Source organism: Gorilla gorilla, chromosome 12 (genome assembly GCF_029281585.2).
Source record: "Gorilla gorilla gorilla isolate KB3781 chromosome 12, NHGRI_mGorGor1-v2.1_pri, whole genome shotgun sequence".
NCBI classification, from domain to species: Eukaryota; Metazoa; Chordata; class Mammalia; order Primates; family Hominidae; genus Gorilla; species Gorilla gorilla.
This window is the reverse complement of record NC_073236.2, coordinates 65360980-65380074: the sequence shown is the minus strand read 5'-3', so window position 1 is coordinate 65380074 and position 19095 is coordinate 65360980. Positions and strand designations below refer to the sequence as shown.

Sequence of the window (19095 nt, the reverse complement as noted above, 5' to 3'; positions counted from 1 at the left end):
GAAATCGTGCCATTGCACTCCAGCCTGGGCAACAAGAGCAAGACTCCATCTTAAAAAACAAGCCAGGCGGACTGGCTCATGCCTGTAATCCCAGGACTTTGGGAGGCCGAGGCGGGTGGATCACCTGAGTTCGAGACCAGACTGACCAACATGGAGAAACCCCATCTCTACTAAAAATACAAAATTAGCCGGGCGTGGAGGCGCATGCCTGTAATCCCAGCTACTCGGGAGGCAGAAGAATCACTTGAACCCGGGAGGCGGAAGTTTCGGTGAGCCGAGATCGCGCCATTGCACTCCAGCCTGGGCAACAAGAGCGAAACTCCCGTCTCGAAAAAAAAAAAAAGAAAAGAAAAAAAAAGAAATACTATATTTAACAGGATAAAAAAAAACACACAAAAACTGTCGGCCGGGCGCAGTGGCTCAAGCCTGTAATCCTAGCACTTTGGGAGGCCGAGGTAGGCGGATCACGAGGTCAGGAGATGGAGACCATCCTGGCTAACAGGGTGAAACCCCGTGTCTACTAAAAACAAAACAAAACAAAACAATACAAAAAATTAGCCAGGCGTGATGGCGGGCGCCTATAATCCCAGCTACTCGGGAGGCTGAGGCAGGAGAATGGCGTGAACCCGGGAGGCGGAGCTTGCAGTGAGCCGAGATCGCGCCACTGCCCTTCAGCCTGGGCGACAGAGCGAGACTCCGTCTCAAAACAAACAAACAAAGAAAAACAAAACAAAAAAACTGTCAACCTATAATTCCTTAGCCAGTAGCAAACTGATACCCCAACATTAAGGTGAAATAAATACATCCTCCAACAAATAAAACTGAGGAAGTTTATTATATTAGATCTTATATTAGTTTTCTATTGCTACATAACAAATTACTATAAATTCAGTGGGTGAAGCAACATAGGCCAGGCATGATGGCTCATGCCTGTGATCCCACCACTTTGGAGGCCAAGGCAAGAGGATCCTGTGAGGCCAGCAATTTGAGACCAGCCTGGGCAACATAACAAGAATCCCCATCTCTATAAAAGAAAAAAAATTTTAATTCTAACTCGATTACCTCTGAAAAAATAAAAAATAAAAAATAAAAATTAGCCAGAGTGGTGGCATGCTCCTGTAGTCCCAGTTACTTGGGAGGCAGAGAGGCAGAAGGATTGCTTGAGCCCAGGAGTTTGAGGTTGCTGTGAGCTGTGATAGTGCCACTGCATTCCAGCTTGGGTGACAGAGAGAGAGCCTGTCTCTAAAAAATATAATAAATATGTTTATTTAAAAAAAACCACATTTATTATCTCACAGTTTCTGTGGGTTGGGAGTCTGGGTACATGTTCGCTGGGTCCTCCACTCAGGAGGTCACCAGGCTGAAATCAAGAAGTCATCCAGGGTTGAAAGCTCATTGAAGTTCAGGGTCCTCTTTCAAGCTCACTGGTTATTGGCAGAATTCAATTTCTTGTGACTATAGAACTGAGGCCTGGCTCCCAGAGGCCATCTACCATCCCTGCCATGTGGCCCTCTCCACAGTGTAGCAATTTGCTTCTTTAAGGTAAAGGAGAGAATCTTTCTAACTTCTGTAAAGGCTTGAAGCCTTTTAAAGGGCTCACTTCATTAAGTCAGGTCCACCCAAAATAATCACCAATTTGATTAACTGATTAGAGACTTTAACTACATCAGAAAAATCCCTTATGTCAGGTAAATAACGTAATCACAGGAGAGAAATCCCATCATATTCATGAGTTCTGCTCAGACTTAAGGGGAAGGGGGATTTTATAGGGTACATAAACAAAAGATGAGAACTTTGGAGGCCATTTTAGAATTCTGTCTACCACAAATCCTCACTAAAGTAACTTTCTTTTGAGAGAGAAAGAGAGGGTCTCACTCTGTCACCTAAGCTGGAGTGCAATGACGTGATCACAGCTCACTGCAGACTTGACCTCCTGGGCTCAGGTGATTCTCCCACCTCAGCCTCCTGAATAGCTGGGACTACAGGCACGTGCCACCACACTCGGCTAATTTTTACATTTTTGTAGAGACAGGGTTTCACCATGTTGCCCAGGCTGGTCTCAAACTTCTGTCCTCAACCAATCCACCCACTTCGGTCTCCCAAAGTGGTGGGATTACAGGCATGAGCCACTAAGCCTGGCCTAAAGTAACTTCTAAAGATGTACTTCAGGTAGAAGGAAAATAACCCGAGATGGAAGATCTGAGATACAAGAAAGAAGAGCAAGCAATATTAAGTATTAACATTAAACATATGAGCAAACCTATACAAGTATCACCTATTTAAAATAATATCTGATTTGTGGCCGGGCATGGTGGCTCACACCTGTAATCCCAGCACTTTGGGAGGCCGAGGTGGGCGGATCACCTGAGGTCAGGAGTTCGAGACCAGCCTCAACATGGAGAAACCCTGTCTCTACTAAAAATAAAAAAAAATAAAAAATTAGCCAGGCGTGCTGGTGCATGCCTGTAATCCCAGCTACTCGGGATTACTGAGGCAGGAGAATTGCGTGAACCTGGGAGGCGGAGGTTGCAGTGAGCCGAGATTGCGCCATTGCACTCCAGCCTGGGCAACAAGAGCGAAACTCAGTCTCAAAAAAAAAAAAATTAAAAAAATAATAATAATAATAATAATATCTGATTTGTGAGATTAATAAAATAGTAGAATTAAAATATAGGGTTACAAAAATGTATAAATTCAAAGAGAATTATTAATGTTAAAGAACTCTAAAATCTATGAATTGTTTTAAAGAAGAATGAAGATATTGATTAAAGACATTAAGTTAAATATGTAGATTAAAAATTCAAGGCCGGGCGTGGTGGCTCACGCCTGTAATCCCAGCTACTCGGGAGGCTGAGGCAGGAGAATTGCTTGAGCCCGGGAGGCAGAGGTTGCAGTGAGCCTAGATCGCACCACTGCACTCCACCCTGGGTGACAGAGAGACTCTGTCTCAAAAAAAAAAAAAAAAAAAAAATATATATATATATATATATATATATATATATACTCATAACAACAAAACTAGGTAATTTCCACATAAATAAGGAAAAATACAGGCCAATCTCCTTTATTATTTTTTCTTTTTTCTTTTTATTTATTTGGGCCAATCTCCTTTATGAACATAGTAAAAAGTTTTTTAAAAAATGAGCAGGCTGTTTAGCAATGCATAAAAAAGGTAACACTATTACAAAGTTGGGTTTATTCCAGAAATGTAAGGTTGTTTCAATACTAGAAAATCTATTAAAGTTTTCTAGAAAAAGAAATATAAGTTGGAATAGTTACAAAGGAAGAAATAAAACTGTGATTATTCCTGGATGATGTGATTTTCCATGTAGAAAAACCAAGAGAATCTATGGATGACTTATTAGAACTAGATAACTTAATAAAGTTGTTTGATATAAGATCAATATGAGGCAGGAGAGGTAGTCAAGGAAGTGACCAAGTAGTCAAGGCAGCAACAGTGGTGACTGTACAATCAACACAATAAACCTCAGCATATGCATTGTAACTGAGCTCATTCAAGCAAAGCTATCTTCAGTAGGGAATTTTCCCTGTAGACAGCATGTGCAGTTTGATTTACCTGTCCTCAAACTGACCCTTTGCTCATTTTATTAGTAAAAAGTACACCCCTGGATATTGAAGATGCTAATGAGACATGTGACATATGAACAAGCATATACAGCTACTGCACATCCACACCCAGAGGACCACCCAGAACATGCTTACTAGTAACACCTCTTCCCACCTCATGAATAATCATGTCAGACTTCCATAAGAGTCTCCCTAGTGCCAGTCTTTGCTGTCTCATCCTTATGAGCAGCCTGCCCTGAATTCTCTCACTCTCGGTGTACTGTCTGTTCTGCACCTACCTTTCAAAATATTCTTTTTCTTGTGCAATAAATTACTCTATGCTGCACTTCTTTTGCTGTGTGTCCCTTGTTTAAATTCTTTTAAACTAAGAACTGAGGTTTCACACAGCCGTCAACAGATATACACATTTTAAAATATCATTTATAATAGCATAAAAATGAAAGTGCCTGAATATAAATGCAGTAAAACTTCTGTACAAGATCTTTGTGGATAAAATTATTTAAAGTTTTGTACAGGTATTTAGAAGATTTAAATAGACATAAGAGTCAACCTTGTCCATGGTTAGGAAGACTCAATCTCATAAAAATGTCAATCCTCCCACGTATATCTATAGATTCAATGCAATCCCCAACAGGGTGTGTGTGTGTGTGTGTGTGTGTGTGAAATTCAAAGAGCTGATTCTAAAATTTATATACATGAACAAAGATCCCAGAAAAGGAGCAATGGACTCATACTCCCTAAATTAACTGGATTTTATGACTCATCACCCAGAGCAGGCTCAGTACAATACTAGTTGGGAGACAACTCCCTGTGAGGTTGGGGTGCTGTGCTGCAGGATGTGGTAAATGCCTTAATCCAGAGGTCACTGTGTGGGGCTGTCTTCCCCATAGGCAAGAAGCACAGGTCTAGGAATCAAGAGGTACAAATGAAAGTTTCCCTTCTTACTGGTATCCCTAACGCTCCCCGGAAGGAGTCTTACTTCAAGTCACCACAACCCACCACAGCACCCAGTAGGTTGGGAGATCCTAGTTCCCAAAAGATGAATACTTCCACCGGCTAACTGGCAATAAAGTGGAAGATTAAACTGTGTGAATTATTCTTTTTTTTTTTTCTTTTTGAGACAGGGTCTTGCTCTGTCACCCAGGCTGGAGTGCAGTGGTGCCATCTTGGCTCACTGCAGCCTCGACCTCCCGGTCTCAATGCAATCCTCCCACCTTACACTCCCAAATAACTGTGACCACAGGAACACACCACCCTGCTCAGCTAATTTTCGTATTTTTTTGTAGAGATGGGGTTTTTCCATGTTGCTCTAGGCTGGTCATGAACTCCTGAGCTCAAGCAATCTGCCTACCTCAGCCTCCCAAAGCATTGGGATTACAGGTGTGAGCCATCACAGCTGGCCCCTGACTATTCTTGACTCTCAAGTCACCACTAAGCCAACAGGCAGAGGAAATGATCATTATACTGGACAGTAATTGGTCCTAGAAGCCAGCAAACAAAGGGCATAATCAGAGTAAGTGCTGGAAGTTAGAGGCAGGGTGGCAAGTTAGGGCAGAGGTCACAGAGGGTCAGTCCATCTTGACTAGGCTTGTCAGTCGGACTGAGGCATTCCAGAGGCTCTGGGCAACATGAGGATCCCGAGAGGCTTTAACGGGAAGAGTTATCACACAGGAACTGCTGAAATATTTTCCAGAAATACCACCCGGCTCCTCTGCCAAGCTCAAGTAGAGGACTGGGAGTACACCTTGTTTGAGATCCTGTTGGGAGGGACAAGCGAAAAAGAAGTCATTGCCAGGCAAACTTTGGCCTGCTGGGACACACTGAGAAGTTGAGCTCTGCCCCATTCCTCTAGGCCAAACCAGTTCTTTCCCCCACCCACCTTCATGAAGAAGCTGACAAGCTAGAAGAGGAAGCATTATGGCTAAGAGAAATGCCTCATAATCCCCATGTATACGGCACCGGGCTCCACAGCATTCACAGTCATTCCTAAGAAGGTGAGACACAAGGAGAGTGCAAAGTGAAGAGAGAGGAGGATGACCGATAAAAGGGATCAAGTGTAGTTCAGCAGCGTGCAAATAAGGGAAGGGTCCTACCAAGTCTGTTGGGTAGTGTTGACCAGTGACTTGAGGGTGGTGCAGGGGACACTGGTGCTCTGTAGCTTACCTTAATGGTACCCAAGCCAGTAAGGAAGGATGGGTATTGGAAGTGTTGGGTGAACTGTAGGAGGAACATGGTGGACGATGCTGGTATTGGAAAACACCAGCAGGAAAGAAATATTGTGGGAGATGAAAAGAGTGGGAAAAGGTTGAAATGATGTGAATACAGGGTTGAGAGAAATAGAGGGTACACAGATGATAGTTGGAGTGGAATAAAATGCTGGTTTGGGGCACATTGGGAGTACTTTATGGCCAGGACATGTTGGCAGGAGATGCGAAAGGTTGGGAGGTGGTGCTGGGAGTGGAGTAAGGGGTGTCAGAGGCAGTTACCTCTTCCTTGAAGTCTCTGGGCAAGCTCTCCAGTGAATGAAGTCAATAGCAGTTTGCTGCAGTCATAGTTTTGGTTAAAGGTCAAAGGGCCTCCAGCCTGTCAGGTGCCCCTCATCAATGTACCCATGTGCATGCCGAACGGAAGACACATTCACCACTGGGGCTGACCCTGCCCGTCGTAGGGCCCCTGGGTAGAGATGGGAGGGACCACACTGCTTCAATCCAAGTTCTAGAGTAAACTCCCATGCTCACTCCCCAACCTGCTTCTGCAGAAGATAGGAGAGCAGGGCTCTCTAAGAAGGGGCAGTGGGGTCCCTATCCAGAAACCTGGGCTAGGCATAGGAGAGCTTAATGTTAGCTGGGACCTCATTTTCATTATTAGCTGCCTTCCTAATGATCTTCTTCTTCTTTCATATTAGTGTTTGGAGTTTTGCCTTTCTTTTCTTCTACTTGCTAGTTGGAGCTACCTTAATTGATCTTCATTTATATGTTTTATTTCACTGATGGCTAAGAAGGGGAAGGAGAAGCTGGAAACACTGTGAAAGTTGCTTTCATGTATTCATACATTCATTCCTTCATTTATCCATCCCACAAATGTTCATTAGGCACCTGGAATATGGCAGACACTAAGCTAGGTGCTAAGGACATAATGGTGCTAGGTTTGGGGGAAAAGAAATATGTGTGCAGAGATACTTGAGAAAATGTTTTTAAAGAAACAAAGCTAGGGAAGGTCATCACTGGAAAACTATTAACAAGCTTAATATTAAAAAAAAACCAACTATGTTTCAAACAAAAACAAAATTAAAATCCTAAAGTTAAATCTTAAAAAAAATGTTTAAAATAGTACATAAGTGTTTTAGTCTGTTCTCACACCACTATTAAGATGCTACCTGAGACTGGGTAATTTATAAACAAAAGTGGTTTAATTGACTCACAACTCTGCATGGCTGGGGAGACCTCGGGAAACTTATAATCATGGTGGAAGACAAAGGGGAAGCAAGGCATGTCTTACATGGTGGCAGAAGAGACAGAGAGCAGGCAGGGGAAAACTGCCACTTTTTTTTTTTTTTTTTTTTTTTTTTTTTTTGAGACGGAGTCTTGCTCTGTCGCCCAGGCTGGAGTGCAGTGGCGCGATCTCGGCTCACTGCAAGCTCCGCCTCCCGGGTTCACGCCATTCTCCTGCCTCAGCCTCCCGAGTAGCTGGGACTACAAGCGCCCGCCACCACGCCTGGCTAATTTTTTTTTTGTATTTTTAGTAGAAACGGGGTTTCACCGTGTTAGCCAGGATGGTCTCCATCTCCTGACCTCGTGATCCACCCACCTCAGCCTCCCAAAGTGCTGGGATTACAGGCGTGAGCCACCGCACCCGGTCAAAACTGCCACTTTTAAAACCATCAAATCTTGTGAGATCTCTCTCAATATCACAAGAACAGCACGGGGGAAACTGCCCCCATGACCCAATCACTTCCCACCAGGTCCCTCCCTCTACATATAGGGATTACAGCTTGAGATGAGATTTGGGTGGGGACACAGAGCCAAACCATATCAATAAGTATACAAAAAAGTCTGGATTGGCTGGGTGTGGTGGCTGATGCCTGTAATCCCAGCACTTTGGGAGGCCAAGGCGAGAGTTTGAGGCCAAGGTGGGAGGCCTGAGGTCAGGAGTTTGAGACCAGCCTGCCCAACATGGCAAAACCCCGTATCTAGCAAAAATACAAAAAATTAGCCAGGCATGGTGTTGGGCACCTGTAATCCCAGCTACTTGGGAGGGTGAAGCAGGAGAATCGCTTGAACCCAAGAGGCGGAGGTTGCAGTGAGCCGAGATCGCGCCACTGCACTCCAACCTGGGAAACAAGAGCGAAACTCCGTCTCAAAAAAAAAAAAAAAAAAAAGTCTGGATTATGTAAAGTATAAAAAATAGTTGTTGTCACATATGAGTTTACAGTATTGTTTTTAAAATGCTAGAACTATTTTGAAATTAAGAATCACTCAGTGGGAGGCCAGCCTGCTGCATGGGCTGCTTCCAACACCTGCTCCTTGTCTCCCCAGAAAAAAAAAATTAATACAAAATAAAATTTTAAAATTACAAATTACAAATGAGAAACTGAGCAGGTGGTATTTAGCCAAAATTTGCTGGAAAGAAAATTATTCTTAAAGAAGACAATGGACTTTACATTTGCAGATAGTGACATAGAGACCAAAAGTGTTCTCTGCTCAGTTGGAGAGACTGATCCTCACAGAGCAACATCAGTGCAGTCACAGAGATGTGTACAAGGGGGCTAATGGAGCCCCATAAATAGGGGTGACTGGGGGAGGTGAAGTTTGGGGAAAGATCCACAGCAGAGGTGATATCTGTGCTGCGTCTTGGCAGGTGAACTAAAGTTAGCCAGGCCAACATGATGAGAAAGGATATTCCAGATAGAAGGAACTGTATGCGCAAAAACACAGCCAGAGGGTGAAAAAAAACAGACCGTGGTCCAAGAGCTACAGATTGTCTGGCTGGAGACTAGGAGGTGGGTTAAGGAAGGGCAAAAGGCAAGGCTCTTAGTCAGCAGAGGGTTTTTTTTTTTTTTTTTTTTGAGACAGAGTTTCACTCTTGTTGCCCAGGCTGGAGTGCAATGGCGCGGTCTTGGCTCACCGAAACTTCCACCTCTCGGGTTCAAGCAATTCTCCTGCCTCAGCCTCCCGAGTAGCTAGGATTACAGGCATGCACCACCACGCCCAGCTAATTTTGTATTTTTAGTAGAGACGGGGTTTCTCCATGTTGATCAGGCTGGTCTCAAACTCCCGACCTCAGGTGATTTGCCCACCTCAGCCTCTCAAAGCGCTGGGATTACAGGCATGAGCTACTGCACCCAGCCTAGCACACAGCCTTCTAAGTGTAGAGAAGGGGCTTAGAGTTCATCCTACAAAGGAGAGGTTACCTTCAAAGGATTTTAAGCAAGAAAATGTCATGATGAAAGGTGATTACTAGATGTGGCAGTGGGGAGAATAGATTAGAGAAGATGAGACAGGAAAGAAGTTTAAGAAACTGTCACTAAGCAAGATGCAGATAGTGTCGTGACGTTACAATTTGTGGAAAGGGACAAAAACAATCATACTTGCAGGTGCATAGAGTTTTGCCTTTGTTCACTTTCCAATTGGGATTAATTTAGTTGACTGCTAAAGGATACGTGAGACCCCGGCAACAGTAGTTGCCTCTCAGGAGGGGAACAGGTGGCTTATGTACCAGAAGAGAAAAATAGTTTCAAAAAAAAAAAAAAACCCTCTGTATCCTTTTGTACACTTGCAATTTTGTACTTTGGATATGTATTACCTGACCAAAAAAAAAATTGCTTTTCTTTTAAGGAGGCTATCACATTGCAAGGGGATGAGTAATTAAAAAAAATAATAATAATAAAGGGGCTATTATACAATCTAGGAGAAAACGTCAGGGAGAATGTGCCTGCCACCCACTCCCCGAACCTTTCCCTGGAGGAGCCAAACTTTCTCAATCAGAAAGGGCCTCTTCAAAGGACTTAGGCCCAAGGCAGTAATGTATCAACTGTATCATCTGTATGGCCTACACCTCTGGCCGACCCTGAGAACAGAAACTGAGTCTTCTTGCTTTCTCTGTTTCTGGTGCCTAGTGTCCCCCTCAAGAAGCCTTCATTGCAAAAACTGACTCTACTGGTCTGGCTAGAACTAGGGGATGGGAGAAGGAGGTCTGGGATCTCATATCCCCTTGCTGATTATATTTTGGGCTGAATGATTCTTCTACCAGCCTTCTAATACTGACTTGTGCCAGCTGGGCTTCCCTGATGTGTGACACAAAAAGTGTGTTGGGTCACCACTCAGCAAACAGCTGGGTGCCAAGAGGCAAGAGGTGGTCCTGGGAGACAGTTACTAGCATGCCAGGGGTATAGGGAAGAGGGCAGCACAGAAGGTGCCCATCCTTCCTTACCTTGGAGTAGATTTGTGAGCAGAAAGGGCTCAACATAGTTAGTGACAAAGGTGAGATCCAGGCCCCCTGGGGTAAGTGTCTTGGGAATCCTGGGAGGAAATGAAAACACTGGCATTGAGTGATAAAGGGACCACCTTGAGGGAGACAAGGTCTGGGAGGGACATATTACCTTCAGCAGAAATGCCACAGGGGCACATACATGTGAAGATGGGGGCAATGAAGTTTAAGGCTATAACTCAATGTCAGCTTTTTAGGGGAGGGTATGGATTAGTGTTTTGGCAAGATTGCATAGACTAGGCTTTGAGGATACCTGTTTTAGAGTTCCTGAGCTAGAAAGGAGGCTGCAGAAACGTGTTTGGAGAAGCAAGCCAGGCACATACCACTGACTCCAGCATTGTTTACCAGCAGATGTATCTCAGGATTCTCCTGTAGAAGCCTCCGGGCAAAGCTCCGAATAGAGGTCATGGAGCTAAGGTCCACCTCACCAAGCAGGAGGCGGTTGCTGTTTGAGGCTGCTTGGATCTCAGCCAGGGCTTGCTGTCCACATTCCCTGCTCTGACAAGTAAAGATCACTTGGGCCACACACCGAGCTAGGTCCTGGGATACAACCTTCCCGATGCCTGTGGGAGGACAACTTCGGCTGGGTGGTGACTACAGTGAACAAGGGACACTCTAGGGGAGGGACAAGGGTGTTGATAGTGGATGCTCCTCCCTGCCTTCCCGGTGAGAGTTGTTGGAGGCCGAGGCCCATAGTGAGGATTCAGGGTGGGAGGAGCACTCACCACTGTTGGCCCCAGTCACTATGGCTATTTTCCCAGTCAGATCTGTGGAGCAGCACTGGAGGTCCCAGGGATGAGACTTCTGCCAGAGCTGCACATGTAGTTGAAGAAGACCAGAATAAGGAAGACAGAGCCAGCGCCCCAGACCAGGATGCTGAGTGCAGCCCACAGCAACATAGCAGAAACTTCCTGGGCCTGCTGGGGAAATGCTATAGGAGGAAGTGGGTGCAGGATAAATCTGGGCAGAGTGGAGACTAGCAATGAGGCAGGTGTGGAGCCTAAGATAAAATTTAAGGAGGCACTGACTCTTGAGTTTGTTCAATATACTGTTTGAGTTTGAGAGTTCCTCCTTAACTTCAAAAGTGAAATTTGGATTTGCAGTCTAAGGTGAAGTGACCAAGCTCCAGGGACCAGGGAAGCAAGAAATCAAGTTCTTCATATCTCGAATCACTCTGTGCTTATGCAGGGCCTTCTCCTTCCTCCCCTACTGAAAGGAGACTCGAAGTTCTCTCTACAGAGCCAGACCTGCTGGCAGCCCTTATGTCTACTCCTTTGGGGGACAGAGGTTTCTCTAGAATGCCTCTGCAATGGGGCAGCTTTGGCCCTAATGCAGGGTCTCCTAAGGGTGGCGAGAGGGTTATTTCCTGAACCCTGGTTCTATCTTCTTCTAGGCCTGCAGGATAACTGCTCCCCTTGGGGTTCAGTGAGAGGGTGGACACCCTTGGAAGAAACTGACAAGAGACATCAGACTAGTTCCTAAGGCAACTCAGGTGTTTATTTCTGGCTAGCAGAGGGAGGGGCCAGTTACTACTGCCAGAGGCTCAGGGATCAGAGGGAGGCAGCAGGCTTAGAGGAGCGTGACCACACTTTGGGGGCTGAGTTCTTCATTAGCTGTGCTACGGTCACCTGGGGCTTTGGGGCACCTGTCTGGATGGGGTGTTGCTCAACGGGAGGAAAGGTGCTACCTTCTTTGTCCTCTTGTTCAGGCACACCAGAGCTGAGCAACACCTGGGTGCTCCGGTTCCACATGCTCACACCAGGGGCCAGCTTCAGGGCCTCTGGCAGCAACACCGGCTTCCACATCACCTGGGAAGTGGCTTCAAGGACCGGGGGTGTGGTTCGAGGCCATCTGTCAGGATCCTGGCCCTCCCTGTCTGCCAGCTCCAGACCCTGTGGAGGCACGCGGGTCCGGCCAGCCCACAGCTCGCCCAGCAGCTCGGCCTCCCCCTCCCAACCGCTGTGCCACCTGGCACTGGGCCACAGCTTGGGGCTGGGGCTGCGGGCCACATCAGGGAGCACCGAGTGTGTGGTGAGGAAGCGGATCCTGGAGTTGGGGAGTGGCAGCTTTGACTCGAGGGATGGCGACGATAGGCCTAAATTTAAAGTGGGGAACAGGAGTGCGGGGCCCGAGTCCAAGTCACGGAAAGGAATGCCTGGCCGGAGAGGGAAGAACGCTGCCGGGGAGACACGGGTGCCGGGGCCGAGGGCTTGGGGTTCGGCCCGGGCCTTGGTCTTCTCGCCCCGCTGGCGTCCGCGGTAGGCTTCCAAGGGGCGTGTTTGAGAGTCTGGGACCAGGACCTCAGCCAGAGGGCGCACCCAGTGGCACGGGAGCCTCGCAGGGTCCAGGCGTTTCACGGCCGCCTTGCGGTGCATCCTGTGGTGGTGGGCGCTCAGCCGCACATCCGAGGGCCCGGCCCGCTGCTGCTGGCAGGAAGCGGAGGGGCGGGTGGCGCCGCCCACAGAGGGGTAGGACACCAACACGCCCGAGGCGATGCAGGGCACCCCCTCTGACCTGAGTTCCAGCCGATCCCCAGCCGCTTCCAGTTGGGGCATGCAACAGTAGAGGTCTTCCAACGACAAATGGAAGCCGAGGGGGTGTCCCCTCCCGGTTGAGGCCTGGGGGCTGGCTACCAGGTACGGATCCAGAGAAGGGTCGGCATCGTAGGCAGGCGCCTCCTCAACCGACAGTTGGAAGCTCGCGCTCAATAACCCGGCCGAGGAGAGGCCTCTAGACTGGCCGTCCGCTTCCTCTACAGGACCTCCGGGCCCTGCCTCCTGAAACAGCTCTGATGTGGGAGGAGGGGCCGAGGTGACTCTCAGCTGCGGAGAAGGCTCGCAAGATTCCATCTGCTCCTGGGAGCCTCGACCCATCCACGACCTTCCTAAAGGGATCCGGTCCACGCCCCCAGGGTCCTGGGGAAATGCACTCGGGCAGTGAGATGTCAGAAAGCGGAGAGCAGGAGTAATGGCAGAGGAGTCCGGAGAGGCTCCTGAGGAGTGTACTTCGCCTTGGAAGTTCTCCAGGCCCTCCGAGGTGGACGCGTGCAGCACGGGCACTGAACCCTGAGCCCAGGAGTCCGTCGTGCATGCCGAAGGCTCCTCGTCCTCACCCCATGTGGGGTCCCCAGCTACTGCAGATTCTCCCTCGTCCCGGGCCAGGAAGCGCCACTCGGTGATCTGCAGCATGGCCTCCCGGGCCTGGCTGATGGTGAATGGAATGCACTGCGGAGGCGAGAGAGGATCTCAGGTCGGCAGGGAGGGGCGGGAGAGGGAGACGAGTCTGAAGGACCCGGATCCCGGCCCACCTGCTGAGTCAGGTAGACTTTGAAAGCAGAGTCCATGACTCGAGCCAGCAAGTCGGCCAAGATGTCCCCTACGACGTCCTCGCCCTCCTCGAGGGCTGTAAGCGCCATCCACTCGGCCTCACTGAGCCGCCCAGGCACAATATCCACCTGCGGCACTGGCACAGTGGGCGGCCGCACTTTTTCCGCCTTGGACCGGGTCACCCCGCGGTCTCGGACCTGCCTCTCCTGCTTCTGTGAGAACAAAACAGGGCAGTCAGAGCAGGAAACCAAGAAGTGGAACGAAAGAGTAGCTATAGGCTAGGAGGAAGCTTTCTCAAGTTGTCTAGTGGGAAGGAAAAGGGCCAATTGACGAAGAGCCTACTATGTGACAGATACTTAGTAGATGTTTGACCTAATAATTTTCATTAACAGCCCACTAACCACAATTGACAGATAAAGAAACTGAAGTGGGGAGGCTGAGGAAGGAGAGTCACTTGAACCCGGGAGATGGAGGTTGCAGTGAGCAGAGACTGCGCCACTGCACCCCAGCCTGGCGACAGAGCAAGACTGCGTCTCAAAAAAAAAAAAAAAAAAAAAGAAAGAAAGAAAAAGAAAAAGAAAGAAAAAAGAAACCGAAGTCTGACAGAAGTTAACCACCCTTGCTTAGGAGCACACAGTGAGCAAGCCCAGACAATGTGAAGGTTTAACTTCATGGCCCTTATACCAAAGCAAAGTGTTCAAAATTCTTGAGTGTTCAAATTACTTGAGAAAGACAATTCAGTAAACAGTCCTGGAATTATTGGTGCTATTTAGAGTCTTCTCTACATTTTGTTTTCCAGAAAAGGATTTTTTTTTTAATTCAAGTAATTGCAAATAGGAAACCAGAGAGGGAGCCCCAGGCTGGGACAAATCATGGCTACCCCTCCCTGACAGACCGGGGGGAGCAGGTGGCCCCTACATGCTTTATGGTGGATTTGGGCCCCCTTGCTCTCTCTGCTGCAGCATCCTAGGGGCAGGGCCCCGACTGGAGTAGTCAGTCACCCAGCCTGCCATGCCCCAGCCCCTCTTCTCCACGAAGAGTAACCTGGGGGAGGGGATCGTGGGCAGAGCAGGAGGCAATGTGGATGAACATTTGGCGCTGCTAGCAGCAGCAATGACAGATGTCAAAGAATGGAACATTGAACCAAAAACAAAACAACTGTCCAGAGGTAGTTTGTGAACAAAGGAAAAATGGAACCAGAACCTGGGGGGGTGGCAGGAGCAGGAGGGCTGGGAGTGGGAAGGGTGAGCTCCTTGTTATTGGTGCCCCATCTGAGGAGAGGAAAATGGCCAAGTGGTAGAAGCAAAGTAGGGTTGGGGGAGCAGCCCCAGCCCACCTCAGGTAGCTGCCACAGGGCTCATGGGCCTCACCTGGACAATAGGTGACTGCATCTCCATCACTGCAATATGTACTCAGATCCCAGGCAGACGGTAAGGGGGCTGGGGCCACTGCAAAGAGGGAGTAGGAGACTCACACCCCTCCCGCTTTCCTGTAGCCAATGGGGGCTGTCCAACCTAGTGCAGGGACTAGGGAAGGTGGGGAAGGATGAAAGGTGTGAGCCTCACGTGGTGACAAAGACAATTTGGCTGGGGGAATCCTGGGGGCCAGCACCCCCCCCTCCATTGGCCACACCTGCTGCTGCCACGACAGTGGAGTGGTGTGTGCCAGAATGGGGGCTTGGGCCCCTTTTAAGACCAGGGGAACCCTCCCAGGCCGCTCTATGGGAAGCCAGAGGCAACAGTGGAGGAGCAGAGAAGTGGCTCCCAAACCAAAAGCCCAGAGAGCAATGTCACCACCAAGGGATCAGGGACACAGCAGGTGCAGGGTGCGGCTAAGCGGGACATTAGCCTTGTCCAGGAGGGCACATGTGTATGAGTGGGTGGACGGGGGGTGGTGGGGGGGTAGGGATGGGAAGAGGCCAGGGAAAAGTCCTCTCCACTCAGCCCATAGGGACCTGCAGCGGCTGGTGTGTTGTGTAGTGTGGTGGTGAAGGTGCAGGTGGAAGATGAGGGTGGTGGCTGGAGGCGGTGGTGATGGTGGGTGTGGGGAAGGGGTGGGGGGTGGGAGGTGGGGGGTTGGGAGCGGATCAAAGCTGTCCAGTCCCAGAAGGAAGCTGCTCCTCCAGTGAGGACTCCTGCGAGATACCCTTCTCTTCCTCCTTCTCCAGTTTTTTGGGTCTTCCCCTTGGTTTCCTTCCCAGAGTTGTGGTGGTTTTCCGGGTCTTGGCAGCACCCTTGTTTTTGCTTCCCTTTGGTCGGCCCCGAGGTCTCTTAGGTGTTGGCACTTCGCTGAGCTCCTTCTGACTCCCTACCAGCGCTGTCCTGGGACTCACCGGAGGCTGCTTGCACGGCCTGCCATGGCCCCGCTTCTCAGTGCCGTCCCTTTTCTGCTTGGAGGCCAAGGGCTGGCTGGACTTCGAGCTCGACTCGCTCATCTTCCCTTCTCTAAGGATTAGGTGGAAAAGTGATGGCTGGGATGGGCGAACTCGGCCGTTGGCCTGCGGTGCATGGTCCGGTTTGCCGGGAGCAGCAGTGCTGGGCGCTGAGGACAGGCCAGTCTCCACCGCAGCCGCCCCTGGTCGCAAACGCGGATGCCTTCCTGGAGCCGCGCCAGCACCAGAAATAGCCCAGGCTCGGAGTCCCACTTAGAAGAGCGCAGCCCCGGCTCAGGGGAGCTTAAAAAGTTCTCTACATTTTTTTTTTTAACCAACTATTCTTATCTCCATTTTATGGTAATTTACCCAGTATCATACAAGTAGGAGGTAGTGAAGTCAGAATGCATTCACATGCAAGTCTGTCTGACTCCAGAGCCTCTCAAAGACATTTGCAACAAATATGAAAAAAGATAAATATCCCCGAGTAAATTAAAAGCTCATATAAAAAAAAAAAATGGCCGGGCGCAGTGGCTCACGCCTGTAATCCCAGCACTTTGGGAGGCCGAGGTGGGTGGATCATTTGAGGTCAGGAGTTCGAGACCAGCCTAGCCAACATGGTGAAACCCCGTCTCTACTAATAATACAAAAATTAGCCAGGCATGGTGGTGGGCGCCTGTAATCCCAGCTACTAGGGAGGCTGAGGCACGAGAATCACTTGAACCCGGGAGGCAGAGTTTGCAGTGAGCTGAGATCATGCTACTGAACTCCAGCCTGGGTGACAGAGCGAGACTCTGTCTCAAAAAAGAAAAAAAAAACTAATAAAATAAAAAATAGAAGAAGAAAAATGGCCAGGCACAGTGGCACACACCCACAGTACCAGCTGCTCGGGAGGCTGAGGCAGGGGGATTGCTTGAGCCCAGGAGTTCAAGTCCAGCTTGGGCTATACTGCAATAAAAATTTAAACTATAAGAAGAAAAACCATTTAAGATCCCAAAGATAAGCAAAGTACATGACATTTCACAAGAGAGGGACTGTAGATGACTAATAAATATAGTATTGACATTCTGATTTCTAGTTCATCAAATTGGAATTATTTTAAAAACAAGAATACTCAGCATTGGCAAAGGTTTAGTGTGATACCATGCTGCAACAGTATGCACGAAGACATTAAAAAATGTTTTCACTTCTTCAACCCTGCAATTTCAGTTCTATAAATACAACCAAGAGGCATTTTCTGAAATGAAGATAAAAATATATTCTCCAACAAATTCTCTGCGGTATTTTTATAATAGCAGAATATTGAAAACATGTCTTTAAAAAGAGAATAAATAATTGACTATGCTATATATACTGAAATATTATGCAATGATTAAAGATAATCTTTTTTTGTTTGTTTGCTTTTTGTTTTTGAGACGGAATCTTGCTCTGTCACCCAGGCTGGAGTGCAGTGGCAAGATCTCGGCTCACTGCAACCTCCGCCTCCCAGGTTCAAGCAATTCTGCCTCAGCCTCCGGAGTAGCTGGGATTACAGGCGCCTGCCACCAGGCCCGGCTAATTTTTTTTCTATTTTTAGTAGAGATGGGGTTTCGCCATGTTGGCCAGACTGGTCTTGAACTGGCCTCAAGTGATCTGCCCACCTTGCAGGCATGAGCCACCAACCCAGCCATTAAAGGTAATCTTTAGAAAGAATTTGCAATGGCATAAAGCAAATGTTTATGATGTAATGTTAATTGAAAGAAGCAGGATACAAACTTACATATCAATTATGATCTCATATATGTAAACCACTATGTGTTCAACAAAAGGAAAACTTCAAAATGATAACAGGATACGTTTCCTTCCTATGCTCTTTTCTATTTTGTAAGTTCTCTACAATGAGTTTGTTTCCTTTTGTAATCACTTAAAAAAAAAAAAAAGACTAGTCCCCAAAACTCACTTTAGAGACATAAAAAGTTTACAAACAATCACTTGGGAGCTCCCTCAATTCCCCACAACAGTCTCCCTGAACCTGGTTCCTTCCAAAATGTACTTCCAAATGTGATCTTCCCAAACCTTTGCCTATTGCCCCGCTAAAACCTTGTCTCATATCTGTTTCCTAAAATTCATTATCCCCCCAAATCTGCTGTTTCCTAAGTCTTGCAGAACTCAAAATCCCTGAAGTCTCATTAACCCTATCCACCAGTGAGAACAGCCCTGTAGCAAGCACCAGGAGTGGCCCACAGCCCAGGCCAAGCTGACTAGAGCTTGGCTAGAGCAGAGCTCTGACTAGAGCAGAGCTGACTGGACTGAGTAAAGAGAGTTGGTTCCTTAGACCTCCCCTCCCAGCCTCGCATCTGACACCCGTGATGGTGACCAGAAGGGACAGAGATATTTTTGCACAAAGGCTCTTCAAATCCGTTTTCTTTCTTCTTCTTCTTCTTTTTTTTTTTTTTTTTTTTGAGACAGTCTCTCTCTGTCACCCAGGCTAGAGCGTAGTGGCGCGATCTCGGCTCACTGCAACCTCCGCCTCCCGAGTTCAAGCAATTCTCCTGCCTCTGCCTCCCGAGTAGCTGGGATTACAGGCACCGCGCCACCACATCCAGCTAATTTTTTGTATTTTAGTCGAGACGGGGTCTCGCCATGTTGGCCTGGCTGGTCTTGAACTCCTGAGCTCAGGCAATCCTCCCGCCTCAGCCTCTCAAAGTGCTGGGATTACAGGCGTGAGCCATTGAGACCGGCCCCGTTTTCTTTATTTTAAAATTGATTGGCTCTTAAACAATTAGACTTTCAAGTGCAGTCTCTGAATTATTTAATATATTTCTTCCTCTTGAAATTCTCGAAATAGATTTTTTCTGTTATCTTCCCTCTCTAAATGCTTATCCATTTAAATACGCACCACCATGTAAGAGACTTACTACATTCATTAGCTGTTTCAAAATCCACTTCCTGTTCTCGGGCTCTACACCACCCACTGACCCTTTCCCTCATGGCTTGAGTGTAACAAAGCGTTTGAGTGGGCACCGTGCAGGTGTAGGTTTTCTGCCCGAGTACCGACGTGGCTTCCTTGGTCATCTAAACTCCCGCGCGGTGGGCGGGAGCAAGTAGGGGCACGGGGAGGCCCAGAGCCAGCCCACTGTTCCCGACACCGACCTTAACGGCCGACCCTGGCTCTGGCGCATCCCCAGCTGAACTGAAGCTCACCGAGCCTTCGTACGCCATCGCCAACGCGGTCGCAGCAACGCTGGTGTTTCTGCTGCATCCGGGCCGCGAAGCCACCTAACAGTCGCCTGGGCAACCACGGGCTCGGGGTCGCTCGCCCCGCCCACAGTTGCCCCGGTAACC

General features: G+C 48.2%; 2 protein-coding genes across 6 annotated transcripts; both read right to left on the bottom strand.

The window, feature by feature from the left end:
- Nucleotides 1-11549: 11549 nt before the first annotated feature.
- Nucleotides 11550-19088, bottom strand: C12H2orf81 (chromosome 12 C2orf81 homolog). Of its 5 annotated transcripts, XM_063695773.1 has the most exons (4): nt 18955-18969; nt 14771-14848; nt 13382-13612; nt 11550-13298 (listed from the first exon to the last, which is right to left on the bottom strand). In XM_063695773.1, the coding sequence occupies exons 2-4, from the start codon at nt 14795-14797 to the stop codon at nt 11625-11627; spliced, it is 1932 nt and encodes a 643-aa protein (XP_063551843.1). In that variant the 5' UTR covers nt 14798-14848; nt 18955-18969; the 3' UTR covers nt 11550-11624. The 5 variants fall into 5 exon arrangements, with proteins under 5 accessions (XP_063551843.1, XP_030864185.3, XP_030864184.3 ...); XM_031008325.3 differs by lacking the exon at nt 14771-14848 and having other exon boundaries at nt 18955-19088; XM_031008324.3 differs by lacking the exon at nt 14771-14848 and having other exon boundaries at nt 18904-19082.
- LOC134756436 (high mobility group protein HMG-I/HMG-Y-like) lies at nt 15472-15849 on the bottom strand. Its single transcript, XM_063695778.1, has one exon. The coding sequence runs from the start codon at nt 15832-15834 to the stop codon at nt 15487-15489; it is 348 nt and encodes a 115-aa protein (XP_063551848.1). The 5' UTR covers nt 15835-15849; the 3' UTR covers nt 15472-15486.
- Nucleotides 19089-19095: the final 7 nt, after the last annotated feature.